At 51.1% G+C, this 20,079-nt stretch overlaps 1 protein-coding gene and 1 long non-coding RNA gene across 2 annotated transcripts in view; both read right to left on the bottom strand.

Annotated features, from left to right (window-relative positions):
• The window catches only part of LOC120096251 (uncharacterized), a 20,023-nt gene extending 14,632 nt beyond the window's left edge, over nt 1-5,391 (bottom strand). Inside the window, exon 1 of the long non-coding RNA XR_005492457.2 lies at nt 1,904-5,391. This is a non-coding gene — a long non-coding RNA (uncharacterized LOC120096251). The remainder of the gene's footprint in view (nt 1-1,903) is intronic.
• An 8,786-nt stretch (nt 5,392-14,177) lies between these two features.
• Nucleotides 14,178-17,937, bottom strand: Btg2 (BTG anti-proliferation factor 2). Its single transcript, NM_017259.2, has 2 exons — nt 17,732-17,937; nt 14,178-16,490 (listed from the first exon to the last, which is right to left on the bottom strand). The coding sequence occupies exons 1-2, from the start codon at nt 17,871-17,873 to the stop codon at nt 16,156-16,158; spliced, it is 477 nt and encodes a 158-aa protein (NP_058955.1). The 5' UTR covers nt 17,874-17,937; the 3' UTR covers nt 14,178-16,155.
• Nucleotides 17,938-20,079: the final 2,142 nt, after the last annotated feature.

Raw genomic sequence — 20,079 nt, forward strand, 5'->3', positions numbered from 1 at the left:
GAGGCTTAAACTGACCATCCATCTGAAAATCTAGCCAGCAGTGCCCAGGTTGCTACAAAACAAGAATCTGAGCCAAGAGACCCAGAAAAGACCTAGTGCAAGTGAAGAAGGGTGCCCTTGAGAACCGGGCCTACTGAACAGGACTTTCTAAGAACGTGGGGTCAGCCGCAGCTCAGTCCCTAACAGAAGGGAAGACCGAGGCGAATCTACACCTTTGCAAACTACTCTTCTGCCCCCACACCCAATCCCCCAAATCCCTGGTTTAGTCTCCATTTGCATAGCCTTATATGCATGCACACTGACCGGGAGATGATAATACTATCAATATTTAATAACAGCTACTGTGAACTTAGTATGAACCAGCACTGCTCAGGGGGCTTCTATCAGCCAATCCCACAGCAGAACTGAGCAGAGGAACGTTTATCATCACGTCAAAGCCATTGAGAAGCTGCATAACCCCTGCGGTCACAGGGCTGTCAGCAGAACAGCAGGAGGTGCACATAGGTAATATGTCTTCCCCTGGGATCCCTCCCAGTCTTGATCATCAAGTTGTAATCTTCCTGCCAGGTGTGCTCTTGTAACACTAGTACTTGGTTGGCTGAGGCAGGAGGACCATGACTTTGAGGCCAGTCTGGATGACTTAGTGAATCTTTGTCCTCCTCCCTGCAAAGCAGCCCTTCCTCCAGTGTTGCCAAGAAAGTGGTGGCTCAGCCAGGTGTGGTGGCACCCAGGCCTTAAGTCCTAGTGCCCAGGAGGCAGATCATAGGGGGGCTAGGTCCAGCCCCCCTCAGAGTTAGGAGGGAATGGGGGAGGGCTAGAGAAAACGAGAATGTTTCATTTTAGTGAATTTTACCCCAATTTAAGAAGAGGAGGAGAGGAGGAGGAGGAGGACCAGAAAAGGAGGAGGGCGAGAAGGAGGGGGAGGAGGGGGGAGGAGGAGAAGAAGAGGAGGAGGAGCAGAAGAGGAGGAGGAGGAGAGGAGGAAGGGGAGGAAGGGGAGGAGAGGAGGAAGAGGGGAGGAGAGGAGGAAGAGGGGAGGAAGAGGAGGAGGAGGGGGAGAGGAGGAAGAGGAGAGGAAGAGGAGGAGGGGGGAGAGGAGGAAGAGGGGAGGAAGAGGAGGAGGAAGAGGAGGAGGGGGAGAGGAGGAGAGGAGAGGAGGAAGAGGAGAGGAAGAGGAGGAGGAGGGGGAGAGGAGGAAGAGGAGGAGGAAGAGGAGGGGGGAGAGGAGGAAGAGGAGAGGAGGAAGAGGAGAGGAAGAGGAGGAGGAAGAGGGGGAGGAGGGGGAGGAGGAGAAAAGAAGAAGTCCAAAGACAATCTTCTCACCCACGTGTCCAGTCCTGGTTAACTGAACCAGTGTAGAGCATCTTCAAGTGTCAGAGATGCTCCCCCAAACTTCAGAGCTTTATGGTCTATTTCCAAAATAGGGCAGACGCCAACTTGGAAGTTAAGGAGTGACAGGCAGAGGTACAGGAGTGCCTGAGAACTTGGCAGGCAGTCCGATTTTACAAGCAATTCCTTCTCTCTTTCCCTCCCCTTCTCTGTCACCCCCACCCCCAGCCTGCACCCTTTCCCAGCTCATGGAGGGAGCACACCATCTGTCTGCCCCCCCCCTTCCTCCGGGACTTAGGTCCTTTATTGAGACCTTTAAATAATTAAATGCCCCAAAGCTTCCCCCGCATTGATCCCAGCCCCGGGCCTGGGGTGTTATTCAAAGCCCAGGAGCTGGGCTGGAGAGCTGCCAACCCCACCGCCTCTCTTCAGCTTTTCTTTCCCTGGCTCAGCTGCCGGGCTCTGGCAGATAGAGCTTTGCTCCTGCTTTTGCCTCCTTGTCTGCCAAGCACAGTCCGGGGTTTGGGGGTGAGGAGTAGTAGGGAGAAAGCCATCAGATCCACTATGCACTCACAGAGGGACCAGACGGAAGACCAGCCTCGGTGGAGGAGAGAGCGCCATTGCTTTCAACTCCGTTAAGCCAAAGTGAGACTAGGAGTTGTCAATCACCTGAGCGGTGTGGGGCTTGGTCAGCCTCCTCACTCATGCAAATAACCCTGGTGAGTAGCTGAAAGTTTAGTCTAGACACAAAGAAACTGTGCGTCCTCCTCCTGCTGCCCTCCCTCCCGCAGCCACCCGGCCCCAGCGACAAAAGGCCGGGGCCCAGCGGTGCGTGAAGAGTGAATGGGCGAGACCCTGCCTAGTGACGTCCCACTAGACAGATGGCAACAGTTGCCCCACACCAGTTGCAGGCCTTCTTTCATTCTCCAACCCCCCATAAAGGAGGAAGGCCGGGTGGCTCAGGAGATCATCAGCTTCCCCCACCTCCTTGGGGGGAAGGGCGAGGCCCAGGAGGTGAGAGGCAGGCGAGCTGACGCTGGCTGTTTGGCTGCCAAACAAAAAGGTTGCTGAAAGGCCGGCTACCGGCCCAGCCTGCCCATCTGTGCGCCTCTGGGGAGCTCTGCCCCCACGCTCCTCCTCGGCTTCTGGCCAGCCTTAAGCAGAGCCAGGGCCTCTGGGAAGAGAGACCCGCGGTCTGGGGCAGCTCACTAAGCCGCAATCCTTGGGCTTTGTGTTCTCAGGCTGTCACTGAGGGAAAATCCCTTGACCTGCATTGTTTTTCCTCTTCAGAAATAGGTTAAATGGAAAAATCCAAGCCCCCCGAGGGGCAGCTGGGGAGCTGAACTCTGGTTAACTAACAGAGTAGGTCGTTGGGGATGGGCTAGTAGGCCAGGAGTAGAAGGCTCCCTTTCTCAGTTCATCCTCTGCTTGCTGCATAATTCTGGACCAGTCATCACGAGGCTGTCTGAGTTGCAATTTCCTCTGCAAATTGGGGTAACAACACCCACCGCTGGCACCTCCCAGCAAGATGGAGACAGCTGCTGTGCTAGCCAGTCTCTGTGTCCACACATTTGCACTATCTCGGAGTAGGTACGGCGCTTTAAACCGTTTTTCGGAATCCTTCCCTAGTTGTTTTGTGAAGTGACTGAGACAGCAGAGAAGAAAAGTGACCCAAATGTCTGAGAGCACAGATAGAGCCTTGCACCAGGCTCCTGAATCCCAGACCCATCGTTCTGTCTTTGTCTGTCTTCAAACATGGGTCTACCACAGTCAGGGGTACATATCCGGATATGTGCAACAGTCCCCAAAGTAGATCGTTAACAATGAGGATCGTTAAGGAGACAAAGCTGTTTCACGGCCAAAGCGTGTCCAAGGTATCATCCTGAGGTCCTTGGCTTCTAGCCCGGATACCCTCGCTGCTCTTTCTGCAGAGGGTCTGAGCTGGGTGTGGGAGGGGTCACTGCAGAGGGCACACTGGGGACCCACGCAAACTGCCACCAAAGCTCTCCTCTGTGTCACCATTGTGTCTTGTTCTTCTGCCCACTCTAACCTCCTGTTGTTCGCTTTGGCCAAGATGCAGGGACTCCAGCTGGTCTGGGTTTCTAGCCTTCAGCCTTAAGACAGTAAAGGTGTATTTCCTGCGAACGCACTTCTCAAAACATCTCTTTCCGAACCCTCGCTCAAGCTAACCTCACCCGTGTCTGATCACCCCCTTGTCCAGCGATGACGGCAGCATTTGGATAGAATGCATCAATCTGGGTTAGTCCCTTAGCTTGCATTTAATCCTGAAGAGTCAGCATCTTGGGTACAGTACTTTTATGTGTAATTACCCTGCTACCTCCTGCTGACTGGTGACATCCTGAGGACAATCCTTGTCCCCTGTCCCCTGCAAACTCCAAACTCTATGCAAAAGTCCATCTCTCTACATAGGAGGCTCTCATCCAGTGACACCCTTTGCCTGTCAGATAAAGGACTGAAACCATATACACGGTCTTTTGAGTTGCCATGTGTGCCCAGCCGTGTGTAGACCCTATATGTATGGCCCTGCATGCCGAGGCTGACAGTAACCCTCATCAACCCTCAAATTTGCATAGCATCGTGATTTTTTTTTCTTTTCTTTTCTTTTTTTCGGAGCTGGGGACCGAACCCAGGGCCTTGTGCTTGCTAGGCAAGCGCTCTACCACTGAGCTAAATCCCCAACCCCAACACCGTGATCGTGATCTTAACAAGCGTGTTTACATCCTGTTGAAGCCTTCTGGGTATCTTTGAATAACATCCTAGGACATAAGCATTGCCCCATTTTTCCCCCCTGGGTGGTGCCAACAGGAAGGCCTATTGACCAAGCAGTAGCTGTGACAGGGAGGCTATTTGCCTTTTGCAAAAACAAGAGAAGCCACTCAGTCCTAAGCCTCCACCCTGAGCAGGACCGGTAAGAAAGGAAGTGGGTCACAACGAACACAGGAGTTTCTGTATTTGCATTAGGGCTGGGAAGTCAGGGACTGGAACGCCTGACTGAGGTGAAGCAATCAATCCGTCCAGCTGGTTGGACTGTATTAGACTAGGATTTTTCCCCGACTAGAACGGGTCAAAGGTCAACAGAGACTCTAGTACAAGCCTAGGACCGAGGCTGCTCCTCACAGCCTACAGTCCTTGTTCCAGCTTCCTGTTCTGCTGTGTGCTCTGCAGCACAGACACTGGGGAGGGTATTGAGCAATGTCGGAGCTGATCTCACGGTCCTTCTGTCCAGGGTCAATTATGACAGACAAACAAAAACAACACTATGGAGAACGTGTGTGCGACACACACACACACACACACACACACGCACGCACGCACACACACGCACATTCACTCATACACAAACACACACTACCACAACCAAAGGCAAAGCCAGGCATGGTGTAACCCCAGCCCTCAAGAAGCAGGAGAACTGCTGCAGGTTTGAGGCAAGCCTAAGCTTAGAGACCTTGACTCAAAAAAGAAATGAAAAGAAAGAAACGAAGAAAGACAGCAAAAATTTCAGGATTCACACACACACACACACACACACACACACACACACACACACACACACACGCACAGAGGCATGGGAAATGTAGATGAGTGGTAGAGTGCTTGCCTAGCATTCAAGAGGCGAGGCCCTGGGTTCGATCGCCGCCACCACCACCAAGATAAAAACCACTATAGAAAGGGTCACAATGGTCCAGGGAGAAGTAAGCAGTCTAAGCCTGGGCATAAGAGATGCGTCAGGTTTGGATTCCAGACTGTTTACCTTCTGTGTAAACCAGACTGTGTACACTACCTGCAGAGAATAAACTGTGGGGTGGTATAAAGGTCCCTGCCATTCAGACTGGAAGGTGGACGGCCGCAGGGAGACATGGGAGAAAGCCTGGGTTCAGCATGGCCTTGACGATACCAAAGATGATAGTGATATTTCATCTTAACCTCTATACCCTCCTCCTCCTCCTCCTCTCCCTCCTTCCCCTCCCTCTTCCCCTCCTTCCCCTCCCTCTTCCCCTCCTTCCCTCTCCCCCTTTCCCTCCCTCTCCCCCTTTTCCTCCCTTCCACTTCACTCCCCCTTCCCTTTTCCCCTCCCTCCCTTCCCCCTTTCCCTCCCTTCCACTTCACTCCCCCTTCCCTTTTCCCCTCCCTCCCCTCCCCCTTTCCCTCCCTTCCACTTCACTCCCCCTTCCCTTTTCCCCTCCCTCCCCCTCCCCCTCTCCTTCCCCCTTCCCCTCCCCCCTTCTCCTCCTCCAGTGCTGCTTCTGTTTATTTAGGCAGTCCTATATTTGAGTTTCCTGCCATTCAGTAACAGTGTACCTGTGGACAGTTTGCTTAACCCAAGCCTGCGTTTTCTGACTGATAGTCTAACAATGTCAACCCCACAGAGCTGTGGCGAGGGTTTAATGAGATGATGTGTACACCTCACTAATGTCATTCATTAGTATGGGCTTTGACAGCCCATCACAAACATAACCACAGCAAAGGAGAAAAACAGTAACACCCCCATGCATCCAGTTACAGCATCGCTGAGGCCCTACTATGTGCCAGTCCCGTTGCAAACGCTACAGACACAACATGGGATCCAATCCCAGAGAGCCCTGACCTCTTAGAGTTAACAGCCTAGCAGGGGAAGAGAGAGAAATAAAGCTATCATGTGGAGATGTATGTGTGTCATTTCAACTCAGATGAAGAAAATGGGACCAAACCCATCACCCTGCCTACCTGGGTGAGTGGCTGGGGGAAAACCCCAAACTTCTTGGTTTTGCCCCAAGCTGCCTGTGGCTGGGATTTGAAAGCTGGAATCAAGATAGGAAGCCTTCAGGGGTTTCAAAGCATGACCTGAGGACATCAAGACTTTCCCAGGATCTCCTGCAGAACGTTCCATCTGGTTCACGGCAGGGAGATGAAGAGGGTGACCTGCTATGATCTGAGTTTCTTACATAGGGGTTTGACTTAATCACGGTCAAGGGGTGAGCTGTGCGTGGGGGGGGGGGGCGCTAGCCCTCACTTTAAGCCCTGAGTCTTCCTTTCCCTCTAGAGGGGGATTGGGATCAGAGATGTGAGCACAGTTCTTCACTTGATCTTAGCCAAAAGGCCAAGAAGCGATGTGAGCACAGTTCTTACACACCGCTCCCTTCTGCGTGACTCACCGGCAGCCCTGCCCTGCCCTTCCTCCTTATCCATCACTGTTTACACACTTTTCTTAAAGTCAGGTGTCAAGAGGCAGCTGCTGTTTGCGGTCTATTCTCCTCAGATACAGGAGCACAGACCTCCCACGCCCGATGCCATTGGCTAACAAGAAACCAGCATGGACTCCCTCCCCGCTCCAGCCAGCAAATAGAGAGGGCACAGGAAACACCTGGAGGAGAGGGCAGCTGGCAAGGGAGCCCCGCCGCTGAGGAAAAGAAAGGCTTTGGGGGTGTAGGGCTGGGGGAGGGGCCAAGTGCTTAATCGCACTGTTCTTGGTATCCACCAGCTGCTGAGAACTGACAGCTGAACAGCTCAAGTGCTGTTGTCCCTACCCTACCCCCACCCTGACACACACACACACACACACACACACACACACACACACACACACACACACACTCGATCGACCCTCTGGTCCTGGCTTTCACAGTGCCAGGACCAAAGCAGTCATCCAGAAAGTCTCCTTGGAGGGGTTTTCATCTGTTTGCCCCCAGCCTCTGACTTTGAGCCTTTTTAAATCGAATAATTTTGAATCACAGGTCCAAGCATGAAGACAGATGTATGAACCCGTGTTTATGAAAGCATCTTCTGGAAGCTCATGTCCCATTATTTGGAAGTATATTCCTCTAGGTGTCTACCTGTATATGCCTACTTGCTATATATTATCTCAGGCTGTGCTTCAGGGTGGAGCCATCTTCACTAGAAAATCAAAGGGATTCTACCACCATTGTCCACCCAGAAGATGTCGGTTAGCATGGAGATTGCGTACTCCAAGTGCACGTGTCTCTTTTAGCTCCAGAAAGGGAGGAGAGGGGACAAGAGCAAGCCTTGCAGCTGCCTGTGACTTTTCATAAGCGGCTGTGTCTTTTCATTCGACCACTGGTGTCCTTAGGCCTGCTTTGCCCAAAGTGGTGGAGAAACACACAAGCCATAAAGGGAAATAAAAGACTTGAGGTCCCCTGGGTGGAGATGCTTGTGGCGGCTGTTAGAAACGGGACCCAAGCCTGTAGATCCAGCAGACATCAACAGGAGACTATAGGAACAGCTCCTCGAAGCTGGTAGTGTAGCTCAGTTGGTAGACTACTCAATGGGCAACGTGAACAAAGCGCTGGGTTTGATCCTTATTACAAAAACTGGGAGCGGTGGGTGACCCACACATGTGATCGAGCATTCAGACGGTAGACACAAGAGAATAAAAACAAGCCCAGGGTCATTGCCCGGAACATAATGGGTTCAAAGCCAGGCAGGGCAGTATGAGGAAAAAAGAGAATATACTAATTGCATTTATTATTATAAGTTTAAGCAGCAGTAAAATGTGCGCCTGTCATAAAGACTGGAACAAGGCTGTGTTCTGAAGTAGGGACGGCTTTCCTAAGCCCTGAGGTAAGAACATATACGGACGGTGGAGTCATTTGGTCAGAAGAGGCAGGAAGGGTGGGGGTGGAGCATACATTCCGGTTTTGTTTTAGTTTTTGTTCTTTCGTTTGTTTGCAGGATTTTTTGTTTTGTTTTGTTTATTTTTTTGTCTTTGTGTTTCGATTTTTCAAGACAGGGTCTCTTTTCCTGGAACTCGTCCAGTAGACCAAGCTGGCCTCGAACTCACAGAGATCTGCCTGCCTCTGCCTCCTAATGAAAGGTGTGAGCCACCACTGTCTGGCACATATATTCTGCTTTAAGACCATGTCCACCCTCCCCTTCTGGTCATGGTGGCTTTGTTTCCTTCCTCTGTGTCAAGACTACCGTACCTCAGTGAGCTTGAAACTGTGGTATTGTTAGGCTGAGTGCCTGGGGAGGTATCAAACCCCAAAGAAAGGACTTCTGTGTCACACACACACCGACAAAGCAGAAAACCTTACACTCACGGTCAGGGCTTTAGGACAGCGGCAGTTCTCAAACTGTGGGTCGTCAAGATCCCTTTGTCAGACCACTGTCCCCCAAAATATTTACATTGTGACATTCATAACATAGCAAAATTATAGTTATGATGTAGCAATAATAATAATTTTAGGGTTGAGGGTCACCCCAACGTGAGGAACTGTATTAAAGGGTGACAGCATGAGGAAGGCCGAGAGCCACTGCTTTAGGGGAACATGAGCAGGAAAGACTGTGACGAGGTAAGGGGTTCTGGCTTTGGACTTATTTCCATTTTATGGGATTGGAATGGAAAGAATAAATCACACTGTGCGATAGAATCTGCGCTTGTCCCAAGATGCTGGCCAGGCAGAAAGTGAGCACTAGGCGGGCAAGAGAGGCTATTAGCGTGCTTGTGGGCAACAGGGGTGAGATCTGGGCTCTGTGCTATAGGGAGCGGGACAACTTTCAGGGACCTTTCCCAGATTTCATCTGGGAACAGAAAGTCAGTTGTGAGAGATGACTTACCGCATCTTGTCATAAAATTGAGAACAAATGATACAGCAGGGAAATCACAGGGTCCAGGACCTCATCAGCATCGGCCAGCCACTGCAAGCCCCGAAGCTGAGCTCCTCCTGTCCCAGTGCTACACCTAGCAGTTAGCCCAGATCTGCCAGGAAAGGATGCTGTTGGCGACTGGCTGGGGGCTCTACATCCATGACTTATTCAGCTTCCGCAGCCAGTCAGAGTCTTTCCCGGGAACCGCCCAGCCTTGGGTGATTACTGTGTGAATGTATGCCGGGAGTTAATAGGTAACTAAGTCTTGTTATGATGTTTCAATAATGTCAGGTTCTCAATTCCTAAGAGTTGGCAAGATTCAAAGACCTAAATTTTCTTAAAACAATGTGGCCAGCCAGTCGCAGATATTTTGAGCTGTAAGGCACTCTTAATGAACATTCCTGAGTGGACTTAATTTTGTGTTTCAAGATCGTTGAATTCTTTTCATCTCCCTTTTTCTGCCCTGGTCACCACCCTCTTTCCCTCACGGCGAGGGGGGGGTGTAAGCCTTCACTGGCACCTACTAAGGACCAGACACCATTCAGGCAAGAGCCTGGCCCACAATCTAGCTTAGTGTGGATTTAGAATTGCAAAGAGCAAGGCAGAGAACTGACCACGGGGAGAGGGAAGAAGGCCACACAGCCTGGGAAGGAGCCGCCACTGAGGAGTTGCCTGGAGGTCTGAGAGCTCGAGGCTATGAGTTCACCGGGAAGCAGAGGGTGGGCAGAAGAGGGCAAAGCATTCCTTGGGCTAAGATGCAGAGACCAACAGCCCCTTATGCAGGATGAGCGCCAGCTGAGCATGGAGGAAGCGGCTTCCTGCTTCCTGGAGGAAGCAGAGGCAGGCCCCTGGGTAGCTCTAGTTACATTAGGGACATAGCAGAATGTGTCTTCCTAGAGATGGGAGCCTATCAGTCTTTACCTCAGAAGCTTCCTCCCCCTGTGAGGGCTGAAGGAGGAACGCCACCTCTTCATTTCTGGATTCATCAGAGGTCACACCCCAGGGCTCTATGCATATAGATATTATCAAACAACAACAACAACAATAACAACAACGATGATGACTATGGCCTGGGTGGATGTAGCTTAGGCAGCAGAGTACTTGCCTAGCATAAACAAAGTGCTGGGTTTAATCCCCAGCATTAACTCTATAATCCCAGTACTTAGGAGACACGAATGGGAGCATCTGGAGTTCAAGTTCACCCTTGGGTGCATAGCCAACTCTAGGCCAGCCAGGGATACCTGAGGCCCTGTCTGGACAGACAGACAGACAGACAGGCAGAGCTAGAGTATCTTGTATCACAGTCTCTTGTGCATAATGACAGTGGACTAGAATCAGGGACTGGAGGTCCTTCTTCTGACAAGGCTTGAGCTCACTCTCTGGGCTCCGTCCAGCCTCTACCCAGCTGTCCTCAGTCATTTACTGCCTGACGTCCATCAGAGAGTAAATGCCCTCTCCCTGGGCGCTGGTAAATAAAGCAGCATTTATTCTAACCCACCCAGCTGTTACCGCCTCTTATCTGATGTACTCCAGACAGCCTGTCCGGCTTACTGGACAAGGGTTGAGCCAAGGCCCGCCCTCGTTTGTGGGATGGAGGGTGGCAAGTGGTAGGGCCAGGTTTCTGCTGGAGCAAAACAACTTGGAGCTTCTGGGGAACCAAGCTGTGGAAGCAGGGGAAAGGCTGTGCATTCAGGGCAAAGTCCTGCTAGAGATCATTATCTTGAGGCCTGGCGGCCTCTTAGACGGAACTGAAATGGTCTCTCTGCCAGATCTGCAAAGAAAGAGTGTGGAAACAAAGCCAGTGAGCCCAGGTTTGCCCTTCTCAGTTTCCCCATTCATTTCTTTTCTGGGAAGGGACAGCATGTGGGTGTGAGTCTAAGACTGGCAAAGCCACTATTGGAGAACCCCTTCCCCACCCACTCTGTGTGTGAATCAGCACGTAGCTGGTTTGGTATTAATCCACAAGCAGGTCCTCAGAGCCAACACGGTCAGGGGCCTAGACAGTAACAAGGACACCATGTATTTTCCACAAGAATGACAGAGGTCATTCAGTCAGTGTGCCTGTTTTCATATGACCCTCACACGGGCTCTAGGAGTAGGAGAACTTTTAAACAAAGGATTGAGGGGAGAGACCCCAGGACTTTATCAAACCACAACCATTCCTGAAGATACTACCAGATTCTATTACTTTGATACTGACCTCAAGACCAATCCAGGGGCCTGGAAAAGATGAGATTAATTTCCATTAGTAATGGCAATGCTTATGCACTGAGTGTTGGAACTAATCTAAACCACTTTGGGATTTTGTTGAAATGGTTTGCATTTGAAATCCCACTCCATACCTGGGAGAGCTAAAGCCATGTTGGCCACTAGTCCCAGGTAACCCACTCAGGGCACAGGGAGCCCTGAAGGTGGATGTCCCCAGGACACTGGGCACTTATGTCTTCATTCTCCACTTCCTTGGATGTCCAACTCACTATCTTTGGAAATTAAAACCTTACAAGCAGGAGTCTGATGCAAACTAGAAATGAACTCCTGACTCCGTGCCCACCCAAACGACCTCTCCGTTCAACCATAGCAATGCTCTCATTTGGCCTCCAGTGTTTGCCAGTGGTGGGGATGACTTAGAGTAAGGGCAAGGACAGGGGTGCATAGGAGACATTTAATCCCCACACACTCTCCGTACTCTCCTCTTCCCTCCTCGATCTCTCTACCTCTCTCCCTGCCCCCTCTCTCCCCCTCCTCCCCTCTCTATCGCTTTTCCTTTCTGAGACAGAATCTTACTCCGTTGCCTAGGCTAGCCTCAAAGTCACAGTTATCCTTCTGCCTCGGCACTCCAAGGGCTAGGATTAGAAGCATAAGGCACCTTTCTCAGCTACTCCCAGAAAAGAACCAGGACTGCAACGCACACATTCACCCTCTCAACTATAAACTCTATTGCAAAACTTTCATGGGGCCAGGGATGCTTCTGGTGCTGACCTGGAAACCAAGGCTCTTGAGTCCTCAATAGCCTTTCTTACTCAAGGCTGTTACAGCAGCCAATGCCAGAGCCACAGAAGTGGTTTCTTCCTCTTGGGGCTTGTTTTTTGGCAGCATCAAGGACTCCTCCACCCAAACCTTATCAGAAGCCAGGATAGGCTCTTAATCTAGAGCGCCTTGCCCAGACTCTCTGGGGAGGGACGTTATCATACCCAAACAGCTGACCACACACAGGACCCTAGGCCACCATGGCTTCCAACCAAGCCACAGGGAAGCTGAAAGCCTAGCTTCTGAGCCCAGGAAAGCCTGTTACTCCACCCAGAACCCCAAAACCCTGAGCCGGTAGGTACTCCTACTGATATTGGCCAGGTCTAAAAATAGCAACATCTTCCTGGATCACAGAACTCTCTCTTCAAATGGAGCAGACATTATTAGCCTACCAAGAACCAAAAGCAAACTCAAGATAAACCCACCGTCCTTGGTTTCTCTGACAAAGATGGGGCTGACCTCTCCTTGACCTCCAAACAACCTTTCCTGAATTTCATTCAGCCTTCAACTAAACGTCGGACTGCCCTTTAGGAAACAAGAAGACAGATGCTAGCTTTGACGGGAATAACGTAAAAGAACTCCAAGGAGGGCAAGCATTTGTAGACCCTCACCCTGTCCTGGCATCCAGAGATGGACAAATGAAAATGGTTCTAATTCCTGGGACAGCCCAATTCTATTCATGACACAGATGTCTTGACTTCCCAGCCCAGGCACAGAATTCAGATCTGCACACAGAGCTTCCCTGACTTAACTCTGACCAAGAACGCCCAGGACAAGCTGCACATCTGTGTGCAAAGTCGTGGAGAGCGAACAGAAATAAGGAGAGTAGAAAATTACAGAGCAGTTCACTTTTAGCCAAGAAAAATATCCACCATAGGTCAAACACAAACCTCAACTTCAGTGAGGGGTTGAGTGTGCATCAAACTCTAGGAAAGAACCCCCAAGTCAACCGTGATGAACAGTATTCTTGCGTAGACCCTCTCCATGTGGTCAAAGGTGGTTAGGCATGGATAACAAGCCATGGGGGTCATGTAAGCTCAGACATAGCTGCTCTCTAGCTAACTCGTGCCACTGGCATTCTGCCACATGTGCCCCAGTGTACAGACCCTGAAACCCAACTGCTCTTGTCTAACAAGGCAAGAAGAATGGCAGGTGACAAATGGTGGCTGAGGTGACAAGAGCCTCTCTATTCTAGGAAGGGCAGGTCGTCTTGCCTCAACCTGTGAAAAGGGTCATCTTTTGCTTACCACCAGTGGCCTGTGAAGAGCAGTGTGTCTTTTCACTACTTTTAATATTCACTGACGATATAGTCAAGTCACTGGGTATCTGCATGGCGGGGTGGGGGTTGGTTCCATGAGCCTTGTAGATGCTAAAGTCTCCTTTATAAAACGGCTTAACAGTTTTTTACTTGAGTATCTCCCCCTCCCCCACGTACTTTAAATCCTAAGGTTGTCTGCCATGCCCAATGCATGGGCAATAGTTGTTAAACTAGACCGTTTCCAGAATGGCAAGGGAAAGTCTGCACACGACGCTGTCAGTATAGGCCTGAGGCTGCCATGAGTGAACTGGACATGTAACAAACCATGCTCAATTGTGGACCTCACGGGTGACCTGTGGGGTGCTAGGAGGGACATCAGGGTGTGCTTATGCATAACTGCAGGCACATCGAGTGGACTGCTTAGTGTGTGCCAAGCCAAAATTTTGGGGTTTTTTTTTTTTTTTTTTTTTTTCGGAGCTGGGGACCGAACCCAGGGCCTTGCGATTCCTAGGTAAGCGCTCTACCACTGAGCTAAATCCCCAGCCCCAATTTTGGGGGTTTTTTTGGTACTTCCTGAATGGTTTTTTTTTTCTTTATGTCATTTCCAGTCGTGGTTGGTTGCTTGAACAGATGTGGACACAGCAGGCCAGCTTTACAAGTATGCGGGATGACCAAGGACGAAACCATGGAATGGGCTGCAGAGTGTTCAGATGACGTTTTTTTAAGAGACCTGTGACAATAGTCACAAAAAGGACAGAAGTGTGGAGTCACCTCCTAGGGAGAGGGGATGTGTGGCCGTGAACTCACCACAAACCTAGGTAATCTTTTATAGCATCTGCAGTCTGCCAATGGAGCCTGGGACAACGGATGAAACACACGAGACACCACACGGAGAGGGTGTGGATCTTAGAGGGAGATGTCAGTCAGCGCTACAAAATGTCACCTTCTCTACACAATACATGGTCTGCTACATTTTTATTAAAAACAAAAAAGTTTTACATTTGTCCATAAAGCTGTACAGTCTTCCATATAAAAGCGCTATTGTACAATCAGTAACCTTTGTCTCTTCTGTCGGAATAGCTTACAAACTTACTTATTTTTATTTAATGAGAGAGACAGGCCTGCTCAACAGTCCAGCTCTGTGGTTCTGCCATTTCTAAAGTGAACACGGGCAGTGAGGAACAGATTTAAGCATGAGACCAGGAGGCTGCTTCTAAAAAGGCGGGGACCTGTGTGTGGACAGAACACAGGGACCATCTGGAGCGATTCACAGCTTTGCTTCAACCCACAGCTCTCGGGTCTGTGGGCCCAAAGTTAACTTTAAAGCAGGAGAGACGAAGCCACCTGGGACGGCTGTGCGAAGCTGGGGAGAGCGGGACGGGCAGAGTGTTTGGTAAGTAGCACCTTTGAGTAGAAACTGAGGAATTGAGAAATCCAGGACATGGGATGCCACGGCAGTGGAGAGACATGGGGAAGGGGATCCTCACTAAGGGTGACTGGCTGGCTCTAGCTCTGTCCTTTGGTTTGAGAGACTCGAGGCCTTCTGAGAAGCCCTCATCAGTGTCACTGAACCTGAAGGAAGGCCACTTCTTCCCAGTGTTTCCCGATTTTCTCCAACCCAGAACAGTAAATATTGCACACATCTACAAATAAATTTGGATTTTTACTGAGGGGGGCAACCTCCCCCTGCAGGTGCTCTGAGCACCGAGGAGACAAAGCTATGCCTAAGGTTTGGCTCTCCGTGGCAGCCCCACAGGAGTACCAGGTAGTCCTGCAGTGCACAGGTGCCCTCCCTGCAGCCGAGGGAGATCTCCTCAAGGCCCACCAGCCAGTCAGAAGAACGGGGAAGGCGGGGTCCTAAAACCCACCAGGAATCAGGAGGGGCTGGGAGGCCCAGTTCCAGAGCTTCCTGGGACTATTGCACAGTGATTGAGAACTCTTGTCCTAGGAAATGGGGCCCTCCAGGACCCAACCGCAGGAAAGAGGGAAAAGAAATGGGGGAGGTTGCTCTTGAAGAGAAGGCAGTAAGAAAGGACCTGGAGTTCCCTGGAGCTTTGAGCCACCTCTCAAAGGAATAATGGTAGCAGCATTCAGACTGTCACGTGGTTCCCAAAAGGAGGGCTTAGGTCCAAAACACCCACCCCCATTGGATACTCTTTGGGTCCCAAAATTCCATTGCAAATCATCCCTAAGTTATTAACCATCCATCCATACAAAGCAGCACAGAGCAAAGCAAAGGGTTTGTGCGGTTCCCCTCCATTATATCTGCCTTATAGCCCACCCTCCAAAAACGTTTAGATAGATTCCAGGCCGGGAAACCACCTCTTCAGGACCCCGAGGGTAGGATCAGAAACGAGACACAGTTTCAAGAAACTCTGCTCAGACGGAAGGGACAGGAGAGGCCTTTCCGTGTGCCCAGGATCTCAGCAGAAAAACAAAAGAGAAGATTAGGCAATGTAGTATTATTTGAGACCAGGCTTGAATGCCCCTGAGTAAGAGAGGGACCAGGAATACAGGCATCCCAGCGGGGACGGTAACCCAGAGCAGACCCTGACCCCTCTCGTTCACAGTTGCTAACCTTGCTCCCTTCCACCACCTCCTGGGGGATCAGCCAAGAATCCCCTTTTACCTTGGCTAGGCCAATCCCCAACCCACTCCCCTAGGCAAACACTGGCTCATAGACTCAATCAAGAACAGTTCTCTCCAAAGGCACCTGGGGAGACCACTTCCAAGCAGCTCCCGTTAACGAATTGTTTTTTCTTTTTTGTTTTTTTAAAAAAAAACTTTTGGTTTTTTCCTCCTCTTTTCTTAAAAAAAAAAAATAACATGTATAAATAGCTCTTCACTTTAAAAATACAGTTCCCCAGGTTGAGGTATACGGTGGCCTGTTGTCAGGGCAGCATGAGAACAGTAGAGTGCCAGGGCGGGGCGGCTCCTCTCTAGCTGGAGACAGTCATCACGTAGTTCTTCGATGGACTGCTCCTGCCCAGCATCATCTGGTTCTTGCAGGTGAGGAGCCCGTAGGAGGTGGCCACCGGCGCCTCCTCATACAGCACGCAGATGGATCCATCTTCCCCGATGCGGTAGGACACTTCGTAGGGATCGACCCACAGGGTCAGCTCGCTGGGCAGGAGCTGGTGCAGCTGGGGCTGGCTGAGTCCGATCTGGCTGGCCACCTTGCTGATGATGGGGTCCATCTTGTGGTTGATGCGGATACAGCGATAGCCGGAGCCCTTGGATGGCTTTTCTGGAAACCAGTGGTGTTTGTAATGATCTGTGGAGGAAACAAGAGAGAGAGAGAGAGAGAGAGAGAGAGAGAGAGAGAGAGAGAGAGAGAGAGAGAGAGAGATACACTGTTAGAAGGCAGTCTCTGATGTTTATGTGGGCACAGGGCTGGGGAGAACACTTCCTCTTCTCAGTGACAGTGTTTAAGAGCCTCTCCTGAAACTCCCCCACCCCTGCCACTTAGATTCCTGGGTCTTCTCCAAGTGCGTGTACATTGGAAGGCAGCCTCAGAGCTCTCAGGTAGGTGCTCTCTGGTGGTCAAGGATATTTTTGGCACAATCCTGTTTAAGGAAGGAAGGGCTAGCATGAAGGGGCAGGGCCTCTGAAGACCCGGGCACTGGAATTTCAAAGCCAGTAAGCGGCCAATGTTGTTGGTTGCCCAACAAGTCACCAGGCCTCTCCTCCCTTCTCCACCAGAAGTTTTGAGATCTTTAGTAAAGGTAAGGGGATTTAAAAAAATGGTTTTGTTTTGACGAAACAGCTGTTGGCTCCTCAGATCTGTGCCAACGCATTGAGAGATGCTATCGCTGCCGCCCAAGGAAACCAACCAGCTATAACAGCTGGGGACAGAGGCTAAAGGGCGGCTTATCACTCCACCTCTTTCCCTCACACTCTGCCTCCATAACACGTACCCCCACCCTCCCGCAGTTGGCTAGGCTACCAGCCTCTTTTCTGTACTACAATAGGTGGCAGATGGTGACGAGGGACCAAAAAAGAAAAAATACAAAGGGAGCCCAGATTACAACTCCAGCGGGTAAACAAGCGGCAGAATAGGCCAGTACGATGGCAGGCTCAGGACTATATGGCAACAGTGACTAGGACTCAGAGTTGTCCAGAAAGTTCAATTGCGCATGAAGTCCCATAGTTGGCCTGGCTTCGTGGCCCATAGCATCCCCTGAGGGTCTGGAGGTCTCCAAGATTCAGAGTTAAAGGTGAACTAGTACTCTGAACACACACACTGACTTTTCTCGTGGTGTGGTCAGGGCCTCAGAATGTACTCAGGAAGAGGGTCAGAGCCTCCGGAGCGAGGCGGGGACCAGAGGGCGGGGAGACGGAGACCTAACCGGAGGGACAGAGGACCATCAACGGCCTCGGAGATTAATTAGAGCAAGACACCCGAGCCCCGGAGTTATTCGCGTAGGGGTCCCCGTCCCAGAAACAGTGAGGAAAGACACCCCAGGCAAGGAGTGGCCGCGCCCCGGTGGTTCCAGAACCACAACGTGTGCTCACCGGTCAGTGCGTCCTGGAGCGCCCTACTGAAAACCTTGAGTCTCTGCTCGCTCACGCAGCCCCGAGTCCTCAGGAGACTGGTGAGGAAACCTACGGCGGCGGCGATCTCCGGGAGCATGTCGGTTCTCTTCCCGTGGCTCATACCGGTGGTTGAGGAAGTAGCTGTATTAGCAGGACGATGATGGTCCGGCCGCCTCACGGGCTCTGCCCGGACTTTCCCCGGGCTGCGCTTTTCATACCCCTCAGAGAGGCGGGGAGCCCTCGGCGGCACCCATTGGCCGAAGCTGGCGGATGGGGGCGTGTCCCCCTCTGTCTCGCCTCTCCCCCTCTGCCTGCGCCCGCCCCCCGCCCCGCCCTCCCGCTCGCCCGCGCCTCCCGGGCGCTGAGGTCATCGCTCACTGACGTCATTATTGGGAACCAGCACCGGACTCCCGTGCGGTGAGAGGCGGACGAGAGAGGGCCTTGGACCTGAGTAGAGGAAGCGCGCTACACCGGGCATGCCCGGACGTCGCCTCTGCACGGTGCCAAGATCCAGGTTGCCTGCTGCCTCTTCCAGGATGCCCTCACCGGTGTTACCGATATTAATCACCACCCCCCCCACCTGGTCACCTCTGCCACTCTCTCCCAGCTGATCAGAACGGCTTCCTCATGTTTGCAGCAATGGGGACTGTATTCTTTTCGCTTCCATAATAATCTCACAGAAGATTATTCCTCTTCTGTAATTGCCTAAAATCTCTCTCTCTCTCTCTCTCTCTCTCTCTCTCTCTCTCTCTCTCTCTCTCTCTCTCTCTCTCTCTCTGTAATCTGGTGTGAACTGTACAAAGTTTTCCATCACTTCCCTGCCCCTCCCTCTTCCCTGATTGTTTTCCTTCCTTTTTGTGGACTGAGGCTTTTGTAAACACTAGCTCCCCAGAGGAAAGACTTCAGTTCTGGCTTGTCAACACGCAGGGGCTCAGGGACTGGTGCCAGGAAGCTAGGCAGACTACTGAGTGGGTCAACTTGTCACCCACACCTCTGAGCCCTGCACAGGATCGGGCCTGGATTTAGCGCCATAGCTTGTGTAAAATCTTGTTTTCCATGAGGTCTAAGCCAGGCTTCTCTACCTGTTCCTCGACCTGAGCCACCAGCTTCCCTGCCTGGGTCCTTGGTGCCAGTTCCTACCCCATGCCCCTCTTCCCTTTTCTCTCCACTGTCTATCCTCGAGCTGTCTGTTTTGCTGTTTGTTTTTCCTCGGTGGACTTCCACATGCTCTGTCCCTCCCTTTGGATGTTTAGCGCTTCCTCTAAAGCCACCTCCCTCCCTGTTACCCCCTTTCAGACAAAGCTATCCATCTGTCTCTATAGCACCAAGACCCTCTTTTCACTCAGACCTGGTCCCAAGACTGTTGGCTTCTTTATCCCTAATAATCTCAGTAGGCTCCTTCCCCTGCACCCCCAAAGCACCTACCTTCCTGCCATGAGTAGAGTCTTTTTCCTAAAGTAACTATTTGTTTACTCTACCCTTGCTCAAACCATCCATGCTCGGCTGCCTGACCTTATTTGCCTGACCAGTAAGACATTTCATCATTTTCTATGAACACTGTACCTTTATAGGTTTCTACCACTTTCTTTGTACTATAGGGTCCCTTTCTTCACTGCCTTCTAAATGTCATGACAGTTCTGTCACCTGGGTCACAGGATTTCTCCCACCGCTCATATGGCCCTTTCGTCACACACCTGGCCCTGCCTGGTGTACTGTGGCTGTGTACTTGGAGTAGCTCACTACCACTTGGCCACCAATTCCTACTCCAGCAGATTCCTGAAACCTCACCTGGAAAATACGTGCTGACCATCCTTCCCAGAGCTGAATTAATGTCTCCCCTGAGGTCACTTAGCTCATCTCAAACTAGGGATCCTTCTGTATCAGCCTCACAAGGCAGACCCCCTCCCCGGGCCCAGCATCAGTTTACAAGTTACTTGGGAATGGACTACTATGTTTGTATACCTCACCTTTCCCAGACATGTCTCATTTCGAATGTTCTTCCCTTCTGTTTCAAGGGGTAAATCTAAATGTCCTGGGATTCTAGTGCTCTGGTATTAAATGTACCCCTTGGATGGCTTCTTTACTGCTACTCCTCTGGGGCTGGGGTAGGAAAGACAGGATGATTATTGCTGCTTATTGAGGGAAATTATTCGTTTTTTTTTTCCTTTTTTTTTGGAGCTGGGAACCGAACCCAGGGCCTTGTGGTTGCTAGGCAAGCGCTCTACCACTGAGCCAAATCCCCAACCCCAATTATTCGTTTTTTTAAAACAAGAAACAGGCCTGACTTTGTAGAAAGGTAACCTAGATGCAGTGAACCAAGGAGGCCA

This window comes from Rattus norvegicus, chromosome 13, assembly GCF_036323735.1.
Source record: "Rattus norvegicus strain BN/NHsdMcwi chromosome 13, GRCr8, whole genome shotgun sequence".
NCBI classification, from domain to species: domain Eukaryota; kingdom Metazoa; phylum Chordata; class Mammalia; order Rodentia; family Muridae; genus Rattus; species Rattus norvegicus.